Below are 23,300 nucleotides of genomic sequence, written 5' to 3'. Positions count from 1 at the left end.
AACAGAAAGTAAAATGTAAACTAAAAGCTCTTTTGAATAATTTCATGCAACATCATATTTATACAAAATAAAAATATAAATATAAATTATAATATACTTATTGAAACCTAAGATGCCATGAACAGATGAGATTATTACTAGTTTGTACAGTAAATGTCTTTAAATACTAATTATATAACATACAGTGAGATCCATACATATTTGTACACTGACAAAGTTAGCAGTATTTTTTGGTCTGTGCACATTGTGTTCCTTCATTTTTTGTTTTGAAAATTAAAAACTGTAAAATGAAAATTAAATTTAAAAACCAGCATGATTTAAATAGTTTAAAATCTGCCTCATTTATAGTTTCTTAGCATCTTATATTTTAACTGTTATTTTGTTTTGTAGTAATCTTAAACAACCTTAAAATATCAGAATAACTGGTCAACCAACAGCGTATAATCTACAGACATCAAACATTCTGGCTTCACTAATAATATGTATTACTAAGTACTAATATTTATTACTATTTTAAAAGCGGTCATTTTATAAGGTTATGCCTCACACAAAATCTTTGGCCACTCAGAACAGCATAACAGCTAACTTGTCAATTGCAATTGACTAGTAGAACTTATCAAGTCTTGGTAGCTAATGAAATTTACAGCATTGCAAGTACTAAAAAAACTTTGTGCCTGATGTATAGTTTTGCAACTGAATCACTCTTTTTCTTGATCCAACTGATGCATTTATTTTTATTAAGGAGACCAATGAGAGAGTAAGAGCACCAGTAAGTCAACTGCCACAAATATATGACTATGAGTAGTCAATATATGACTCTCCTTGGTGATAATAGCCTGCAAGGTAACAGTTAAGCTAGAATAGCAGAGGCTCTGCAAAAAAAGGTGAAACATACACTTTCCATCCAGAATTACAAGAGGAATTTATTTTAATGTGATTTTTTTGTTGTACCACCAAATATAAGCATTGTGCTAGGAAAGTTGACAAGCTGAAACCTAAGTGGAAGGCCCAGCAATCACTTTTTACAAAATCTGCTGCTCAAAATAAGGCTGCTATTCAAGAATCATTTTGTGTAAATCACTTTTTGGCTAAAACATGAAGCACACAGATGGTAATTTATTCAAGGGATCAATGGCCATTACTGCAAAGATATTTTCAAGGATTTCAAAAGCAAAGACTGCATAAAACAGTCAGATAATGTGGATCAACAAGTTTCAAGTTACTTCACAATCTGTAAATACTGTTTATTTAAATTTGCTAAATCTCAGTATGTATTGGACACAGCATATTGTTTTTGTCGGAATGGCTTTCCAGGATTCTACAATAAAGGACGTTCTCACTCATTTGCCCTTAATGGAGAGAAAAAAGTGAGTATGTTTAACATGAGTTTAAAAAATTAAATGTCAGGGCAAATTATATTTCCACTCATAAACTGGTAGCAATATAGCACTAGCTATGTGTGCTCTGGTTTTATACACTGCCATAACAGCACTGTGCCACCCTGATTTTTCTGACTGTGGTTCATGAGCAGTACTTCGCCGTAAAGTCATGGACTTTTCTCACATAATGGCAATGTTGGACAAATTGATAACCCACATTAACCCACTGATAAAGCACTTCTGCATCGCTTTTCAAACCTGAAGTGGTACTCTGCACTAAAAAAATGCACATTGGTGGAGACAATATATTAGGGAGAAACAAATGCACTCGACTATGAACCCAGAATATTGAATGCAGAAGTTCGTAGCGATACAAGTCAGTATATTCTATGCAATGCTGAGAACAGACCGAAGGTGGTGGTCGTGGTGGGGGGTGACTACCAATGAAATAAATGTTTACATGCAGGCTAGGATCCTTAAAATTGGAAATACTGTGCACTTTAGGGCATTGACAGAATTTTGTATTGTGAGATTTTAATCACTTTGCCTGATAGAGAAAATAGAGAACATAATACATTTTTATTTTTCTCCTTTTTTTGTGTGTGCTCAGACACAATAAAAAGCTTTTTTTATTTTTTTTTACTTTTTCTACTTTCAATATTAATTTGAAAAAGAAACAAAGGCATGGTGATTCAAACTTTGTGTTTCAAATGTTCATCACACAAACCTATTTTAGCTGCCTACCATAGTATATGGGAAATTAACTGAAAAATTGACTTAAAAAAGTCCATTATAAAGGGGCACATATAAATCTCAACTTCAGTATACTGTGGTAGACAGATAATAATAACAATGTACAATGTCAATGTTCAAATTTTTAATTGAACTGACTGTAAATTAGTAGAACTGAACAATGAACATAAAAGTGCAACAGTCTTCCACAGTGACCAGTGGTGCCTAAAGCACATCACCGTCGAAGAAAGAAATTAAATGCTCTAAAGAAAAAAGCAACCCAAGATATACGTAAGATGCACATTTGCATTAATGAATACCATTATAAAACAGATTCCATGTTTTCACACCACTCATGATCTTCCAGGTTGTATATAAATTTTGTCCGCTTAATGTCTTTACCCAAACTATCCAAATTTATGTCAGAAGCGAAAATTTCAGTGGATGTGACATATCCCTCAGTATTCTTGATGTACTTCTTGTAGTTGCAGCGTAAACACTGCCATGTGGTTGTGTACAACAGGAAGGCAATTATTTTTAGCACAATGGCCAAGCTCACATAAAGGTGTCGATAGGCTACATTGTCATATAGCACACATGCACCCTTTGTGTTGCACTCGCTGCTCCAGAACAGGCAGGTTGAGTCAATCCCCATACCGAAGATCAAAGGAGGTGGGATGAATCCTGTGGTAAAGTAATATTCTGTAATTGTGAATAATTTACAATTTTAATTAAATGCTAAAATGAATGTTATTTTTAGGAGCATTACACAACAGAATCATAACTTGAATGCTGTAAGTGGATATATGGATGCATCATACCCAACAGTCGCAACAAGAGAAAAAGGACTCCGAGTGCATATGACTTCAACTCTGGGCTGACAGTCCTAAAAAGACAAAAACAGAAAAACATTTTAGGAATTTGATGGAAGTTACATATACAGTTACGAGTTACATATACATCAGCATTTTTATCAGTAAGGGGATTTCTAAGTGGACTATTGACACAAAATTTCCACCAGATGTAGCCATTAAGCCAAATATTGAATTCATACAAAGAAACCAGAACATTTAGTATAAAAGTTGAGTCATAATAAATAAAGTGTAATGACACAGGGAATAAGTATTGAACACATGAAGATAACAAGTTGCAAAATGGCATAGAAAGCCAGGAGATCACCTGAAATCTGTCAGCATTGAGAGAGAAACCCTGCCCCCTATCAGTACTAATTGATATCAGCTGCTTTAGTCCTAACTGATGGCCTATAAAGTCTTCTCATTACCCAGGAGGCACACAGGAAAGACTTCATGGGTAAAAGCAAAGAACTCTCTCAAGATCTTCGTAATCTTATCGTTGAAAAGCATTTTGATGAGAATGGTTATAGGAGCATTTCCAGAATGCTGAATGTTCCTGTGAGCACTGTGGGGGCCATTATCCGAAAATGGAAAAAGCATCAGTTCACCATAAAACAGCCACGATCAGGTGCTCCACGTAAGATCCCTGTCCGAGGAGTCCAAAGAATAATCAGGAGAGTTCAAGAGCCAAGAACCACTCGGGCAGAACTTCAGTAAGACCTTACATCAGCAGGTACTGTTGTTTCAAAGAAAACTATAAGCAATGCACTGAACCACCATGGCATCCATGCACGCTCACCACGCAAGACTTGATTGCTGAACAAAAAGCATGTTGAGGCTCGGTTAAAGTTGCGATAGAGCATTTGATGAAGCCTGTGGATTATTGGGAGACTATAGTATGGTCAGATGAAAGCAAAATTGAACTTTTTGGCAGTCATTCTACATACCATGTTTGGAGAAGAAATGGCACTGCTCAGCACCCCAAGAACACCATACCAACAGTTATGTTTGCGGGGGGAAGCATCATGGTTTGGGGCTGCTTTTCAGCAAGGGTTACTGGCAGACTTCATATTATTGAAGGCAGGATGAATGGAGAAATGTACCGGGACATTCTGAATAAAAATCTGCTGCCATCTACCAGAAAGATGAAAATGAAAAGAGGGTGGACATTTCAGCAAGACAATGAGCCCAAACACAAGGCCAAGGAAACAATGAAGTGGTTTCAAAGAAAGAAAATCAAGTTGCTTGAATGGCCCAGTCAATCACCTGACCTAAATCCCATAGAAAATCTATGGAGAGAACTGAAGAACAAAGTTCATAAAAGAGGCCCAAGGAACCTTCAAGATTTAAAGACCATTTCTGTGGAAGAATAGGCCAGAATCACTCCTGAGCAATGCAGACGACTGGTCTCTCCATACAAGAGGTGTCTAGAAGCTGTAATCACCAACAAAGGCTTTTCTACAAAGTATTAAATAAAGTGTGTTCAATACTTATTCCCTGTGTTATTTCACTTTATTTATTATGACTCAACTTGTATACTTAAATGTTCAGATTTCTTTGTATGAATTCAATATTTGGCTTGATGTCTACATCTGGTGGAAATTTTGTCAATAGAAATCCCCTTACTGATAAAAATGCTGATGTGTTAAATACTTATTTTCCCCACTGTAAATAACAACTAAGTACAGAGTTAATGGGTTTATGTCTTGGAAAAGGAGAAATAATCATTTATTTATTCTTTTTTGGCAGATGCATTTTTGAATGCTGAAGAGGTATGAAGTTTAAAACCTTTAAGGGCAAAATTACATTAAACTAAACATATTTTAGATTATAATGCAAATTAAAATCTGTTAATATTCAAGTATCAAATGAATAACAAACATATATCAAACAGTTAAGCAGATCTCTATTAACTCAAATAAAAATAGAAAAAATCTCTACACAGGTCACACTGAGTTACCTGATGAGAATGATGACTGAGGGTGTCTGAGCCATGGCTCCTATCATGCTGCAGGCACATATCACACACAGGAAAATGAGAAAAGCCTCCTGGCACCCAGGACTTGGGCATTTTCCTGGCACAACTGTGGAGGGTATGCCATCACCAGAAATGCAAGTACATCCTGTCAAATTCTGCATGGGCTAAAGGGAAAATGGAAATATTGCTCCAAAAGTTATTTAATTCAATTCAATTCAATTCAATTCATTTTTATTTGTATAGCGCTTTTAACAATGAACTTTGTCTCAAAGCAGCTTTACACAGATAATGCGGTGATTAAATGTAAATATGTTCAAATAATTTAGAAAATTATTTGTTTCTGCATTACAATAAAAACATGTAAATACTACCCATAATTCAACTATTTGCAAACCCTTAGTACTCTTGCAAAAATAACAAAAAATGCACAAACATGCATAGCATCTCTTCTAGGCAAAGTGTTGAATAATATTTTAGAACCCCAGTATGCAACGGTATTAGGGAAGACTAGGGTAGCAGTGGGCTTTTTAATTGTTGGGAATCAAGCTATAGGATCAGTCACAAAGCACATTCCTCTTCCAGAAATTTCCGCATAGCTGCTGCATAAAAGAAAGCTCCAGACATACTTTTGGAAGTGCGGGCAATCTAAGCATCATAAATGACACAGTGGCAAAGCAAACAGCTAGAGATTTTCTATTCTGCAACAGCTGCTGGTGTGCCCATAGGACCTCGGGCTGCATGAAGGAGCAGGCATCAAGGAGCATATGGTATTGGGTTTGGTATCTCTGTTATCACTCTCTATATCCTTCTGAAGCTCATGTTTTACCCCTGTGTTTTTTGTGGATGTAAAGAGACATTAAAAGCCAGGCATAATATTAACCCTAAGCTCAATTTCTTTAGTCTTCACTTTCAATGGACTTTCAGATAAAGAACAAAATATGACAACAGGAAATTATTTTTTAGGCTCAAGTTCACAATCCAGGTATGTGTGTGGTTGTGTGTGGGTGTACGTCTCATCACCTAACTATCTCTCAGTCACTTTCTCTCTTTCACTGGTTAAGGGAAACACTGAAAGCGCAGAGACAGAAGTAGACTGGAGGCAATAAAACGCAGTTTAGAATTAGCACGCGGAATCTGCTAATTCCATTCACCTTCCATGCATCTCACCTCCAGCTGATGTTTGACCATGATTCTGTGGCCACCAGTATATACTGCTTAAGCTTTTTTTTATGAACTTCTCATGCTTAATGGCATTTATTACTTTACAGATTAAACATATGACATATGAAGTTTAACAAACATAACTTGTTTAAAAGCATCTATGGAAAAAGGGTCAAGCTTGGTAATCATATAAATATAAGGTTAATATTAATAAGCTCAATAAAATGTTTTAATTTGATCTGTTCACACACAGGGACTTCTATGGAGAAAAATCCACATAAAGTAAGATTAATAATAAATACTATATAATAATAATAATAATATTTAAAAAAAACTATCATTATGGAAGCTTATTTATTTATTTAACATTTATGGGACTCTCAGTTGTAAGAGCTTTGTAAGAATCTTATTTTATGTAGATTTAGTCAGAGAGATAACATGAAAAAGTGAGAAAGAGATTAGAGGCTGATGAGGGAATGGCTATAACATAATACTGAGCATAGGAGGTTACTTGTCTCTAAGACAAACTATTAATGTGTGAGACTTTAAAGACCTCAGCTAAACAAACATTTTAGTTGCTGATAAATTGTTATACATTCAGTTTAGCCTATTTTTTTGATGGCTTCCTGTACCAAAAGATGAGAAGGGACAGGGAAGTGAGGCATATGAAAGAATAATAATTAACCTGAGCCATTCGAGGAGGCACTCCAGTGCTAATGGATCTGGTGCAGCCAGCAAAGCAGGAAGACAGGTACGTTACCCCATTTGAGCCACAAACAGGGCTAATTGATGATGTGTAACAGTTACAGTTATTAATGCATGGAGCCTCTGGTGTTTGGCCAGGCTGCAGTGTTCTACACACACACACACACACACACACACACACACAAACAATTTATAATTAAACATTAGCAGAGCTTTTATGCACTGTATCTCACAAAAGTGAGTAGACCCCTCTCATTTCAGCAAACATTTTAGTATTTCTTCTCAATTGACAATACTATTTAAATAAAACTTGTATATATTTAAAAGAAATCTGCAGCTTGTATAGCAGTACAGATTTACTGTACTTTAAAAATAACTTAACCATTGCCATTGTTGTCAAAATAGCTAGCAACAAAAGTGAGTACACCCTAAGTGAACATGTAAAAACTGTCCAAAGTGTCAATATTTTGTGTGAGTACTATTCTTATTTAGAACTGGCTTAATCCTCCTGGGCATGGAATTCACCAGAGCTGCACAGGTTGTTGCTGGGATCCTCTTCCACTCCTCCATAATGAGATCATGGAGCTGCTGGATGTTAGACAAATGGCTCTTCTCCATCTTCCAGTTGGGGATGCCCCACAGGTGCTCAATAGGGTTCAGTTCTGGAGACATACTTGGCCACTTAATTATCTTCACCTTCAGCTTCTTCAGCAATACAATTGCCATCTTGACGTTGTGTTTGGAGTCATCATGTTGGAAAATTTCCACTCTGCCAACTTTCTGAAGGGAATGCATCATGTTCTGTTTTAGAATGTCACATTATATGTTGGAATCCATGTTTCCCTCAATGAACCGCACTCATGCAGCCCCATACCATTATTGCCACACGTGCTGGACACCATCTGAACCAAACAAGTTTATCTTAGTCTCATCAGACCACAGGACATGGTTCCAGTAATTCATGCTCTTGGACAGGTTCAAGCACAGCACAGTCTCACTTCAATTCCAGCACATTCAGTCACTTAGTAAATCTGGACTTCTCTCAATATCCATCCCTTCGGCCTAATTCGTGTATACATATATATTTTCTTTTGTGTATGTGTGTGTGTGTGTGTGTGTGTGTGTATGTATGTATGTAATATATATATACAGTGGAACCTCGGGTTATGAATTTAATTCGTTCCCGGTACTTTATTCGTAACCTGAAAAGTTCGTATCCCGATACGAATTTTCACATAAGAATGAACAGAAACTTTGGTAATTCGTTCTGGACAACCGAAAATATTACTGTAAAAACAAAAATAAAGCCAATATTCACTAATATTATTTACTTTTAACGTTATATTGAACCGCCAAATTCTCGCTTTGTCTAAGCATTTTTTTTATCGGTTATGTCGACTTTTTTATGTCGCCGAACCCTAATGTCTCGAGCACAAGGGGGGAAAAATTTGCAATTTAACGTCAGTTATGTCGATCGGCACTGTGCAGCCGCAGAAGAACTCGCGAAAGTGGCGGAAAAATCAAGCCTTACAGATGCTACAGGTGTTTTATTGTATACTGGTGAATCTCTGCTGTTAGCTAGTGCACATATGCCTTTTGTTGTTAGATGTTATGCGATGAACGGGAGACGAAAGCCGCGCTTGGTAGGAGAAAAGCACAGCCGTTGAGAGTGCCGGTGGGAAGGCACGTACCGGGATACGCATGAGCGATAACAACGACCGTCGTGAACCAACATATACCAACAATAACGGACAGTGAGAGTGTGGAAGTTTAAATAGGAGCTGGTGATGAGTGCTAAACAAGCACCATATGTGGGCGATTGAAGCCAGGAGCTTCAGAGAAAGCGGCAAAGAAAGCACCGGCGTGGCAGGTGGATTCCTGACAGTTAACAAACATGTACTGTATGTATTTTTATAGCATGCCTTCATCAAACAAATCGTGGCAACGCTGTTGTGTAAAAAAAAAACCACCAAAACACGTGCATGCACATTCTCATTTATTAACGCACCTCATGTACATAAAGAAATTTCAAGCACGTTAATATATTGCCGCCATATTGATTTTCGTTTATCTCGATCATCGGTTATCTCAATGCTTTTTGGCGACCCCCTAGGACATCGACATAACCGGGTTCCACTGTGTATATGTGTATGTATGTATGTATGTATGTATGTATGTATGTATGTATATATATATATAAACACACACACACACACACACACACACTGGTGCAGTGTACTTAGCCTTTAAATTGTGTCTGGTTCAGGCCCCTATCAGAGCAATCTGGGCTTCCATAACACGTCAGCAGAATCACAGACCTCCATGCCACGCCGCATTGCTGCAGTAATTCATGCAAAGGGAGCCCCGGCTGAGTAATGAGTTTTGTACATGTTCATACTTTTAGTAGTCCGACATTTCTGTGTTAATAATCTTTTTATTCATTTGTTTAATTATTTATTTATTTATTTTTTTTTTTGGTCTTAAGTAATATTCAAATTTTCTGAGATTTTCCTAATTTTGGATTTTAATTAGCAGTAAGCCATAATCATCAAAATGAAAAGAAATAAACACTTAAAATATTTCAGTCCGTGTGTGATGAATCTATATAATATACGTTTCTCTTTTTGTATTTACTTAATTATTTTATTTAAATAAATCAACTTCTTAATGATATTCTAATTTATTGAGATGGACCTATATATATTGTGACGACAGCCTAACGTCCTGCACGCAGCAACAGGCAAGCACTCCAAACACAACTAACAGATGGATGCTGAACGGACAGGGCCACTTCAGCACCCGCGTTGTGAAGAGCACATGACAGGAGGGCGGAGCGTCACAATGAGGCACGACTGGAGCCAAATGAGGAGAGGGGCAACTTTTCACCCTCCCTGAGTCACATGAAGAGTATAAAAGGAGCCACGAAAGACGGCGAGTTGGAGAATGTCTGGCTCCAAACTAATGGAACTTTTCTCTCTCCTTTCCTTTATAGGAAGCAGCAATGGCAGTTACAGCAGGGAGAACTACAGCAGTGACAATGCCAGCTCATACCCTGCTGCCACAGCCCACTAGAGCTCCCTACAAACCGAGGCATCAGAGCACCCACCTGTACAGGCAGGATGGGATCTAAATTACACTCTACGCGGTCGTGGCACCATTTGACTGAAATGTGAGGGGTGTACTCACTTTTTGAGATACTGTATGTAATGCAGGCTTAAAAATTTTTTTAATTGTTTTCAAATTCTATAGCTTTTAATACTTGGCATAGATGCAAACAAAAAGACACTTCTGAAAAATAAATAAAGCACTAGTCATTGCTCACTCATTGCCATAGGTGATGGTCACACCAGCAACAGGGCCTGTGTCACAGCCAAGGAAGAGGAAAGAGACATAGCAGGCGGTGGAAATCAGGTTGACCAACATGGCCATCTGAACAGCACCCAGAGCACACAGATTCAGCTTTTTCACCAAAAGACCTCCCATAAAAATGCCCAGACAAGCACATGGGATGGCAGTCATACCTGAAAGAAGTTAAGTTCTTTAGTAACCATAATAATAATTTGATTTTAACTCATTTTAATAAGGACAGTATGAACTTTTAGATTCTAGTGAATGCAAAATGGCCCATATGAGGAAGGTATGCATGACATACCCAGAAGCTGATTGGCTGAGGTGGTTGTAAGATTAAACTGCTGCTCTAAGTACTTTCCCAAGAAGGCTGCAAAACCAGCAACTACAGCAATCTCCATACAGGCAGCAAGAACAATACAGGTAAAGACTGGGTTCATCAGCAGGTGTTTAGTCACCTTGGGAATCACTGAGCAGACAGAGAGGAGGTGGTTGTTATTATACAAGCTTTATTGCTAATCTAACATACTGTTTTTATTCAATTACACTCGTCTACAAGGGGAAATCCTTTGAAATGAAACTAGCAACATTTTTCCAGAACTGTGTTAGAGTTAAAGGAAGTTAAAGAGGCAGCATGTTAATCAGATAACTCCTTCCCTTGTATGCAAATATACTCACCTGTGTATAAATAATTGTCTTTATCTAGAAAGATCATGAAAACTTTAGCCAACAGCACCTTTATCTGCTGTTTTCTAAATAATCTAATCAAAATTTGTAAGAATTAGCACATTTCTCTTGGAGGCCAATCATTTCCCAACATTTGTAAAACAGTTTCATATCTAATCCAATTATACAATTTATTCAACTATAAATAACAATTTCATCATATCAATATTAGTCAAAACGAATCTCTGTATGAGATAATTACAAAACTGTGGGGAATGAGGAATGTACACATTGCCTGTCCTTTTTTTTTAATGTTTTTCAACTGTTCAGTTTTAGTGAACCTGTGTCTTTGCAAGCTTAAATTCCTGTAATTGACTCACAGGAGTGCAACCTGATTTGGTCCCTTGCTGTTCTCTTTTGCTGCTCTTACAGTTACCATACCACAGCTCTAACCAGTCTGACTTTCCTCTGAACCTTCTCATCAGCAAGGTAATTTGGCCTAAACAAACATACTAAAAATGATTTGCTTTTTCTTGTTGCGTCCTTCTCATTCTTTCTAAACTCTAAGACTACTTTCTTTCGGCTTCTCCCATTAAGGGTCGCCACAGCCGATCATCCGTATTCATGATCTGATCACGTTTTTACGCTGGATGCCCTTCTTAACACAACCCTTCCCATTTATCCGGGCTTGGGACCAGCACTAAGAATGCACTGGCTTGTGCAACCCTAATGGCTGGGGTTGGTTCCCTGACCGGGGATCGAACCCAGGTCGCAGTGGTGAGAGCACCACATCCTAACCACTAGACCACCAGGGAACCTCTTTGTAAACTCTAAGACTGATTTGCAAAAAACCCCCAAAGGATTAGTAATTTCTAAATACAGCCCATCTGGAACCAAGAACCAAAAATTTTCCACATTCTTCCATTATGGGTCACCACAGCAGATCATCCCTCTCCATACCTCTACATCTGCCTCTTTCAAACCAATTACCTGCATGTCTTCCCTCACCACATCCATAAAACGCCTCCTTGGTCTTCCACTTTTCCTCCTTTCTGGTGGCTCCATCCTCAGCATTCTCCTACCGATATACCACATGTCCCTCCTCTGCACATGTCCAAACCATCTCAATTGTGCCTTCCTCACCTTGTCTCCAAAACGTCCCAAATGTGCTGTCCCTCTAATAAACTAATTTCTAATCGTATCCATCCTCGTTACTCCCAACGAAAACCTCAACATCTCCAGCTCTGCTTCCTCCAGCTCCACTTCATGTCTTTTACTCAATGCCACTGTCTCTAAACCTTACAACATCTCAGGTCTCACTACAGTCCTATAAACTTTCCCCCTTCACTCTCAAAGATACTCTTCTATGACAAATCACTCCTGCTATCACTCTTCTCCACCCTCTCCACCCACTCCACCCTGCAACCACACCCCTCCACTGCCCTCCATCTCATTCACACACATGTACTCTGTCTTACTCTTACTGACTTTCATTCCCCTTCTCTCCAGCACAAACCTCCAAGTTTCATATTTATTAAATATACATATTTAAGATTTCATTTATTGTAAATAAATATCCATCTTTAGCAACACCAAAGCAACCACATGCCATCACCTTTCCTCCACCAGGCATGACAGTACACATCAAGCACTTCTCTAGAAATTTTCTCTTCAAAACTTCTTTGTGTTCCATACACATCAGATTTGTCTGCCTATAACTAATTTTTCTTAGTCTTCCTCTGTCTACTGTGGTAGATATAAATATATTTTTTTCTATTTATTCTATTTTTTTCAAATAGCCTCATATATGATGTTTGTAAACAAATACAGAAGGCTAACATTTTGAAATCACCTCCTCATTGTTGACAGTGAGACTGGTATTCAAAAAAGTTGATGTGAGAACACTGGTTTTCAGCTGTAGAAAGTAGCCTTTGAACGTAATAAACCTGGATTATCTACCACAAAACTTATAATGACTAAATACATAATTATATAACTATAATATAACTAATAATATAATATTATATTAAACTAATTATAACTAATAAAACAACTGTCCTAATGTCCTCTTTATGTAGATATTCTATTAAGAAATCATTGTTTTCATACTATAATAGTCATTAACAATGTCTAGGCTGTTTTTAATAATATGAAACTACAGCATCAAAACCAGGAAGATTTTATTACATTTACCAAAAAAGGCTACATGGTGCTAGGACATTCTATCGACTGGTTGAGACACAACCCCTCAATTTCAAAAAGTTGGGAAAAAAGTAAATGTAAATAAAAAAAATAAAAAAGAATGCAATTATTTGCACATTTAATGCAAAATATAAAATAAACTGAGGAAATGTACCAAGTAAGGTAATTTTAAATTTGATGGCAAACAAATCTCAAAAAAGTTGGGGCAGGGCCACTGTGTAGCATCCCTTCTTCCTTTAACAACAGTTTGTATGCATCTGGAAAATTAGGAGACCAGATGCTAGTTTTAGGAGACTAATGTTGTCCCATTTATGTCTGATAAAGCAGTGGTCTCCAACCCCCGAGCCACGGACCGTGGGTCAATTGGTACCGGGCCGCACAAAAAGAATACATAATTTACATTATTTCCGTTTTATTTATTATCTAATTCTGAATGATGTTTTAGTTTGGAAAATTACCGGATTCTCTCTGCCACATCTGTCTATGACTCACTCTTGATGTATGTTAAGATGCCTCGGTCACATGTCTTACCTCTATCCGCTACCTTCTTAAAGGGGCTCCGGCCGCTAACACATAATACATTACTGCTAAATTCAAACCCCCAAGCGAGCAAAATGAACAAAAATCAACACAGTGGATTCACGTTTATTATTATATTTAGAAAATACCAGTTTTTATGCCGGTCATATAATTTTATTTAGTTGTATTTATCCGCCACACCTTAAAGGCCGGTCCGTAAAAATATTGTCTGGTATGAAACTGGTCTGCGGTGTGAAGAAAGGTTTGGGACCACAGTAATAAAGGATTCTACCTGCTCAACACTCGTGGTCCTTGTTCTTTAATTGGTGAAAGGGACTTTAGGCAGGCCAGTTCAGGTCCTGGAAACTTCTACTACGAGGCCATGCTGTTGTAATTGATGAAGTATGCAGTTTAGCATTGTCATGCTGAAATATGCAAGTCCTTTCCTAAAAAAGATGCCTGGATAAAAGCATGTGTTACTCTAAAACCTGTATATAACTTTTAGCATAGATGGTGCCTTTCCAGATGTGAAAGCTGCCCATTATTCCTAAGGCACTAATTCCTAAACCCCCTACCATCAGATATGCAAGCTTTTGAACTGAGCACTGATGATCAGCTGGTCCCTCTCCTCATTAGTCCAGAGACTGTGGCATCCATAGATTCCCCAAAAAATTAATAATAATAATTTTAATTTGCTTGAATAGAGGACAGTTTGCCACTTTGCATCAGTCTAGATGTGTTGGAGACATCAAATTCAAAAATATATATATTCTTTTCCTAAAAAGGTACATTTCCTTTGTTTGATTTCCCTAAATCTGTGTTCTACTGTGAATAAAGTATGATTTATGTTTTGCATTCTGCTTTTATTTACATTTTACCCACTTTTATGGAAATGGGGTTGAGTGTGTATGTGTGTATATATACATTAGATTTAAAGATTTTACAAACCCTTAAGAAATTGCAAGGTTTTTAAATATATAGACATAAATAGCAACATAATGTCCTGGAATGGTCCAGCCAGAACCCAGAGCTTAATCCCATCGAAAAACTATGAATGACCTAAAGAGAGCCTTACACAGGAAACCACTTCGCAATTTGAAGGCTCTTGAAATTTTTTCCAAAGAAGATTAGGATAGAATTCCAAAGTCTTGATGTTTATAGTGACTTATTCACAAAGACCTAAAGACTTTTTTTTCTTTGGATTTTTGTTTGTTTGAATATTACATTGAAGGTGTAAAAAGTCTTATATTTATGCTGTTATTTCTCTCTTTATATATACAGTGGAACCCACTTATCTCGACCTCGGTTAACTCGACAACCCTATTAAGTTGACGTTTTTGAGGTGGAACCGCCAAATTCTCGCTTTGTCTAAGCATTTTTTTATCGGTTATGTCGACTTTTTTATGTTGCCGAACCCTAATATCTCGAGCACAAGGGGGGAAAAATTTACCATTTAACGTTGGTTATCTCGATCGGCACTGTGCAGCCGCAGAAGAACTCGCGAAAGTGGCAGAAAAATCAAGCCTTACAGATGCTACAGGTGTTGTATTGTATACAGGTGAATCTCTGCTGTTAGTTAGTGCACATATGCCTTTTGTTGTTAAATGTTATGGGATGAACGGGAGGCGAAAGTAGAAGCGCGGAGCTGAACAGTACACGGGAGAAGGTGGGATGAGCAGCAAAAGCATAGAATTAACAACGGCAGGATCGGGGGAATCCGCAATGCGCTTTGGGAAGAAAAGTGCAGCCGTTGAGAGAGCCGGGAGCTTCAGAGAAAGCGGCCGAGAAAGCACCTGCAACCCGAAGGGGGTGTGGCAGGTGGATTCCTGACAGTTAACAAACATGTACTGCATGTACATTTTTATAGCATGCCTTCATCAAACAAATCGTGGCAACGCTGTTGTTTAAAAAAAACCTCCAAAAACACATGCATGCACATTCTTATTTATTAACGCACATTATGTACATAAAGAAATTTCAAGCACGTTAATATATTGCCGCCATATTGATTTTCGTTTATCTCGATCATCGGTTATCTAGATGGGCAACCCTAGGCAATCGACATAACCGGGTTCCACTGTATGTATGTATGTATATATATATATATATATATATATATATATATATATATATATATATATATATATATATATATATATATATATGTATATGTATATATATAAAAACCCTGCAATGTGCAGACATGTAGATGTTTTATCCACTGTGCTTGCATATATAGCAAAATACTGTAGCATAATATTGAAGCACTATTTTACATAAAAACAATACATTTGGACATGGTGATGAAATCCTAAATGGTAGTTATAAATTAAAAGGTTTTTACATTTAAAATATTAGACGTATTATAGTCTGTTAGTATACATAGTAAGCTACCTCGAAGCTGCTCAAAGCAAGAGCTGTCAGGTTGATGGTTGTGCAGGACACCATTACTTGGCTTTGGATGCTCATAACTCTGAGATCCTGGCAGCATGGGATGGTCACTCTCATTTCTGCTGTTACCATATCGCTCTGACAGAGATGAAGGGAAACCAAACATGAAGATAGCAGAGAAAAAAAGTAAAGCCCCACAGAGGAGGAAGCCTCCCCACCAGGCTCCAATCCAGCGAGGGTCATCTGCGGTGATATCCAGCTTGGCTGAAGGTAGTGTGTTGTTGCACATATAATATGGGGAATAAAAAATAAGCAAAATATTGTTGTTAAAAAGTGGTGCCTTTTAAACCATTTTACTTAATACACTCAAAAAACATTACATTAACTACTTGCCCTAACTGGTTTAAACTGTCAGACATTTCTGGTTTTGGTCAGAATGGTGCAGAAGTTGAAACTGGACGTGCTTATTTGCACTGGAATACTATAGACAACATGCACAAAAAAGAAGAAAAAAAAAAAGAAAAACATTACACAGGCAAAATAAGATACCTATTTGGAACCAGAGACCCAACTAAAGGGTTACAGTTTTTGCATAAGAGCAGAATTTGTATTCTCAATTTGTACTGCTTGTTTGCTAGATTGTTAGTGGTTTGTTTCTATTAAATCACCACAGCTTTTATGTATACAGTATTTGTTTAAACATGGTACGAAGCCAACATTTACTGAACGAAATAGCTAGTTATCTTTCTTTAATGTTGTGAATGGACACATTAACAGCATTTATCCAGAGTAAGTTACAGACTACTATTTTTTTGTTTTGTTGTTGCTGTTAGGGAACCCAGCCATTAGGGTTGCACATATTAGAATGGAGGAAGGTGCACACAGGTGGAATATGTTCTGTGTAAGAGATGCAACCCGAAGGAGATTGGAGACTGTAAGGTGTTGGCTAGACAGAATCGGATGGTGGTCTGTAGGATGGTTTTGGAGGTAAAGAATAAGAGGAGGAGAATAATGCATGAAAGAAGAATAAGATGGTGGAAACTGAAGGAGGAAGACTGTAGTGTGAGATTCATGGAAGAGGTCAGACAGGGGCTCGGTGGTGGTGAAGAGGTGCTGGATGATTGGGTAACTACTGCAGAAATGCGGAATTGCATTGAGAATGTTGATGGAGAAGTATAGAGTAGCTCAGAAGGGTTCGCATTGTGTGTGTGTGTGAATTTAGTGAAAGCGTACGACAGGGTGGAGAGATGAGTTGTGGTACTGTATGAGGAAGTGTGGTGTGTCAGAGAAGTATGTGAGGGTGGTGCAGGACATGTATGAGGACAGTGTGACAGCAGTGAAGTGTTCAGTAGGAACGACCTACTGGTTCAAGGTGGAGGTTGGACTGCATCAAGGATCGGCTCTGAGCCTTTTCCTGGTTGCAGTGGTAATGGACAGGTTGACGGACGAGGTCAGACAGGAGTCTCCATGGACTATGATGTTTGCGGATGATATCGTGATTTGTGGTGAGAGTAGGGAGCAGGTGGAGAAGAGCCTGGAGAGGTGGAGGTACGTGCTGGAGAGAAGGGGAATGAAAGTAGGAGTAAGACAGAGTACGTGTGTGTAAATGAGAGGGAGGGCAGTGGAGGGGTACAGTTGCAGGGAGAAGAGGTGGTGAACATGGATGAGTTTAGGTACCTGGGGTCAACAGTGCAAAGTAATGGAGAGTGTATTAGAGAAGTGAAGACAAGAGTGCAGGCAGGGTGAAGAAGAGTGATAGCAGGAGTGATTTGTGATAGATTTGTGAAAGTTTATAGGACTGTGGTGAGACCTGTGATGTATGGTTTAGAGACAGTGGCATTGAATTAAAGGCAGGAGGTGGAGCTGGAGGTAGCAGAGCTGAAGGTGTTGAGGTTTTCGGTGGGAGTGACGAGGATGGACGGGATTAGATATGAGTTTATTAGAGGGACAGCGCATGTAGGACGTTTGGAAGACAAGGCGAGGGGGACGAGATTGAGAAGGTTTGGACATGTGCAGAGGAGGGACATGGGTAAATAGGAAAATGGAGCCACCTGGAAGGAGGAAAAGAGGAAGGCCAAGGAGGTGGTTTATGGATGTGGTGAGGGAAGACATGCAGGTAGTTGGTTTGAAAGAGGCAGATGTGGAGGACAGGGGGGTATGGAGACAGATGATCTGCTGTGGTGACCGCTAATGGGAGAAGCCGAAAGAAGAAGAAGAAATTTTTGCTGTTAGGGGCAAAGCACCAAAGGTACATAATTCTAGGAAAATGTTGTGAAATTTTGCAGATGGATTGGGGTGGGTCTAATCTGTGGCTAACCTGTGGTTATGCACAGAAAAAAATTACGATAATAAGAATTTGGGTTGAATGCAGTTATTTTCCTATAATTTACTGGAATATGCTGAAGTGAATGTACAACAACATCTGAAATGTTTTAATTGTTGAGATATTTTTTGGCATCGATACAATCTTCCTACCATTGTAAAGGGTCATTTACATGCTATGCTGTCTGTGTTGGAATTTTTCCACTTTTTCCAGAATTGTAGTGGACATCATATTTATTTAAATTTTAAGCCTAAACTAAAAATAGATAAACAACCTTATACTGGAAGCACAAAACAGATTACATATATAATGCATTGTGTTAATAAAAACAGAAATGGTAATGAATCAAAACTCACTGGTATCAACAAAGACAGCATCCACATAAAATTTGGTGCAAATGGAACCAAGGATGAAGCCACAAGCAGGTCCAAAAACCAAGGTTGAGAATAAAATACCTGCAAAAGGAAAATCAGCACAATTGTAACAGCTGAAGGATAAAATTTGTAATTCAATGGTCAATTGTAAAATATCAAAATTACACAATCAAACTATCAGAGCATAAAAAACAAAACATTTGATATTGAATAATAATCATATTTTACACAGTTCCCTTACATTTTTTTCAAGGTATTAATCAACTGATAATTTATTGTTAATTTTTGTACATAAAGGATGAACTGGGAATAGTTTATAAAATTCTAAATGAAGGCTGTTTTCTGGGACAAAAAGAAATCAACAGACACAGTAGATTATTATACCTATAACCATAAACAGACAAATGATAATTGTGAGCTAACATATAACACAAAACTAAAATAAAATGTAGTATGCTGATAGTAATATGTGGCAAACTGGGAAACCTGTTTAAGGTTGCTAAATTCTGGGAAGCCAACATTTAGTTGGGTTTTTGGCCTCAGTAAGCTCAATTTCCATAAATCTGGTTCCAGAAACAAAGCAGATATACCACAGTGGCAAATTCTTTTTAGACAAACCTACTCTGTCAGGTTAGTTGTGAACATTAGTGTACCAGCGGTGAGAGAGTGGAGGGTGGAGCCGGATGGAACGAGCAGTTAGAAAAACCTGCAGCTAATGAGACTAATCAGTGTGCTCTGTTTCAGTCCGAAGAGAAAACCAACCTCCAAGAGACACACACATACACACAGAGACAAGCGTAAGAGTCGCCGAACGAGGACTAATCGCGGCAGGTGGAGGACGTGTCGGCTGCAAGAAAAAGGCGTGCTGGTGGGTGCTAAAAAGAGAAAGCAGTCCACGAGGGAAACAAGGGGCTGGAAGGTCTCAAACAAACAGGAAGGTGACGAGACACTCTGACAGAAAACATGAAGAATCGGTGATTCTTGAGAAATGTAAAAAAAAAGCCTATTTCTTATCATTGCGTGGCTTTTTTAACCTGCCACTTATTTCCTGGCTCTCACATGCCACAGACATAGACTAGTTTATGAAGATAACAATGTGCAGTCAGAAGGCAACAAGAAGATTGCGGTTAATGTGGATGAGACAGAGGGAGTCAGCAGCGTAAACATGACTGAGAACAGAGACATTCCTGATCACCTGATCATCATCATCTTTTCTCTGCTTGTGTTCTATATGATGGATGTTAAGCCTGGATACATTCATTAGATAATAAAATGTGAAATTTGTTTTGTATTTATATCAATTAAGGCTGTCAAAATGCAAATCCATTTTAACGGCAGTGGTTTTATCATGCGATTAATGCAGCGTGCATTTCTGTTCGACCATTTTTAATAAAATATTAAAGAAATTAAGATCTGTTGTGTAGGACTTGATGTTGATATCCCTTGATACATACTTGTGGCACCGATGAGACTCTGTGGGATGGTCTATTCAGTGGTGGCACCCTCTGCCACACTACTCCTCAGTCCTTCCTTCTCCTGAGGTGGCTCCTTCTCAACTCAGTATACTGAGGCACCGCTAAGACTCTGTGGGAAGGTCCACTGAGTGATGGCACCCTTTGGGTTGTCAAGTGGGCGCCCTCCTTCCTGGGTGTTTCGCTGATAGGCCCACGACACCTCCAGAGGGTTCAGCAGTGAATCCCAGCGTCCCAGGTTCACTCCCTAGATGCCATCAACTCGCTTAAAGACCCAGGCGGAGTCTTTTCTCTTCACCCACAGCCACTGGCTTCCCTTTTCCGCAGCTGCAGAGGGGTCTTTGACTGCCTGCTGGTGGGCCTTTCCTCGTACTCCCATCTCCCTGAGTAGCCTGGATGTTGTGGTGGCTACGAACCCTCTGCAACCTACTTCCACTGGGCGCACCTTTACATTCCAGCCTTGTTGTTGTGCATCAGCTGCAAGCTCAGCGTACCTCAGCCATTTCCGTTCATAGGCCTCCTCCACTGCACCCTCCCAGGGAACGGTGAGCTCGATGATGTAGACAAGTCTGAGCGAGGCTGACCACAGAACAAGGTCTGGTCGCAGGTTGGTGGCTGCAATTTCAGCTGGGAAGCATAGTTTCTTATTCAAGTCTGCCAGTAGCTTCCAGTCCCGTGCTCTACTCAGCTGACCATAGTCTGATCTTATGGTGGTGAGGTTGGCTTGACCCTCACCCTCCCGAACAAATGGTGTTGGCTGCCACTGGGATGATGGGAGAGGAAGGGCATTCACATTTGTCCGTCGATTTTCCAACACTGCAGCAAGACACTTCAGCACCTGGTTGTGCCGCCGGGTGTAACGCCCTTAGGTGAGGCTGGTCTTGCATCCCACTAAGATGTGCTTCAGTGTTGCTAGACTTGGGCATAGAGGGCACGTGGGGTCCTCAGCATACCATTGGCTTAGGTTTGCGGGAGAAGGCAAGACATCATAGGCAGCCCGGATGGTAAAGCTTGACCTGAATGTCTCCATTTCCCACAGCTCTTTCCAGGAGATCTTCCTTTTCTCCACTCCTTCCCATGCCATCCACTGCCCTTGCTTTGCCTGTGCCACTGCCTGGGCACACCTTCTTGCTTCCTCCTCCCGCCGTACCTCCTGGACCACCATCTTGCGTCTCTGAGATGGAGAGGCCTTGCTCCACACTGGTGTACTGGCCCCAAGTCCAAGACCACTCCTCCCCTCCTGCACTCGGCCCACGATGTCCTTGTGTCTGAGTGCTGCCTTTGCCTGCTCAGTTGCAGCCATCGGGGTCCACTTCCTTCCGGTGACCAAGATGGGGGCCGCTTGGGCTACAAATGGATCACTTGAATCCAGTAGCATCATCTCCAGTCTGACTTTGGCACACTTGTACTCCTCTACCAGACTGGAAATGGGCAGGTGTAGTATCCCTTTGCCATAAAGTCCAATACTGCTGAGGCACCTGGGAAGGCCAAGCCACTTCCTTACGTATGAGCCGACCAGTCTCTCCAGCTTTTCCACCTTTGAGAGTGGGACTTCGTAGAGGGTTAGTGGCCATAGGAGACGTGGAAGTAGTCCATACTGCATGCACCAGAGCTTTAGCTTGCCAGGAGGCAGGGTTCTGTCGATGTTCTCCAGGCCACTACCTCCTTCCTAAGCTGCTCTACTTGCTCTTTGTCTTTAAGGGAGGCATCCTACCACCGACCTAGACTCTTCTCTGGCTTACCTGAGACAGTTGGGATGGGTTCCTTGCCGATGTGGAACCGGTGGTCTGACAGCTTTCCCTTGATGATGGAAATGCTCCTGGACTTGCTCGGCTTGATCTTCATGCGAGCCCGCTCGATGTTGCCCTGGAGCTTACTTAATAGCCGTACAGTGCAAACCTTGGTTGTGGTGAGAGTTGTGAGGTCATCCATGCAAGCTCTGACTGACGGCAGCCTCAGCCCAGGTCTTATTTGCTTATTTGTATTAATATCAATTAAGGCTGTCAAAATGCAAATTCATTTTAACGGCAGTGGTTTAATTATGCGATTAATGCAGCGTGCATTTCTGTTCGACCATTTTTAATAAAATATTAAAGAAATTAAAACCTTCAGCGCAATACACGTTTCTTCACAATGTCTTTTCTTTGCTCAGATAAAATTTATTAATATTTTACTGATGCGCCAAGTCCCAAATCAGCACAGAAATCCGCCATGATGTACACAATTAACCCTCTGGGATCGACAAACACGATGGTTTTGACATTTTTCTCATCACGCGGAAACGAACATAAATCTCTGTCTTTTTTTGATCGTCTTGATAAGAGCAAAACATAATTTGAATCTGTAAGGGGTCTACTTTTATATACACATTGTGCTTTTGTAAAGTAAAGAAAAAAAGACAGGATGCGCTCTCTGCCGTCTCTGTCTCCTCTATTCACAGACACACAAAACACCCTAAATCTTAGAGAATACTTGCCTCACAAACATAAATATGTATCAAAGCCCGAAAAGTCTACTTTTAAATAAACCAATTAATATAGAAGGCAAATATTCTCTGTAATCCGTATGGAAGTCATAAGAGATGCAGTTTATCCAGTATCACCCCATTAACCTTTCGAGTGGAAACATAGCAAAGGTTCCGTTTGGTGTCCTGATAATTTACGTAATTTAAAACCCCAAAAATACTTTAAAACCTTTACAAGAATATTTTGTCTTCGTGCTATGTTGTTTGGTTTCACGAATAATAAACATGCACTTGCATAAAGCATCAATATTTGTTCATGCCCATGTTGATTAGAGTATTAAAAAATTGGAAGGTATTAATTTAAGGTACATTTAGAACAGCGCGATCAAATATTTTTATCGATTCGCAGCACTAATATTATGACGTGAGGTTCAGTTACCAGAGTGACACTAAAACAGGTAGTAATAATGGCTACTTTTTACTTAAGTACATGTCAGAGCCCAAACGTCTTTACTTTAACTTGAGTAAAAATGTATAGTCAGTACTTCAACTTTTACCTGAGTATTTTTTTAAACATGAACATATGTACTTCTACTTAAGTGAAGGATGTGAGTACTTTTGCCAGCTCTGGTGAACGGTGACGAAGCGTGGGCGGGCACTAAGAAAAGGCGTGCCGGTCCGTTAGGAAACTTGGGCGGGCACTGAAGAGAGAAAAAGCGAGAGTGAGACGGG

At 39.3% G+C, this 23,300-nt stretch overlaps 1 protein-coding gene across 3 annotated transcripts in view; it reads right to left on the bottom strand.

The window, feature by feature from the left end:
• Positions 1-2,241: 2,241 nt before the first annotated feature.
• The window catches only part of slco3a1a (solute carrier organic anion transporter family member 3A1a), a 67,492-nt gene continuing 46,433 nt past the window's right edge, over positions 2,242-23,300 (bottom strand). Inside the window, exons 3-10 of one of the 3 annotated variants that reach the window (XM_046864499.1) lie at positions 18,615-18,713; positions 15,939-16,073; positions 10,462-10,626; positions 10,132-10,330; positions 6,790-6,958; positions 4,926-5,107; positions 2,933-2,997; positions 2,242-2,813 (exon numbers count right to left, since the gene is read on the bottom strand). In XM_046864499.1, coding sequence (XP_046720455.1) covers positions 2,434-2,813; positions 2,933-2,997; positions 4,926-5,107; positions 6,790-6,958; positions 10,132-10,330; positions 10,462-10,626; positions 15,939-16,073; positions 18,615-18,713 — 1,394 coding nt within the window. In that variant the 3' untranslated portion in view covers positions 2,242-2,433. Of the gene's footprint in view, positions 2,814-2,932; positions 2,998-4,925; positions 5,108-6,789; positions 6,959-10,131; positions 10,331-10,461; positions 10,627-15,938; positions 16,200-18,614; positions 18,714-23,300 lie in introns of all 3 variants that reach the window. The other 2 variants (XM_046864496.1, XM_046864497.1) reach the window with 2 other exon arrangements.

The sequence above is a fragment of the Silurus meridionalis genome, chromosome 13 (assembly GCF_014805685.1).
Source record: "Silurus meridionalis isolate SWU-2019-XX chromosome 13, ASM1480568v1, whole genome shotgun sequence".
Classification (NCBI taxonomy): domain Eukaryota; kingdom Metazoa; phylum Chordata; class Actinopteri; order Siluriformes; family Siluridae; genus Silurus; species Silurus meridionalis.
This window is presented reverse-complemented; position numbering and strand designations above follow the sequence as displayed.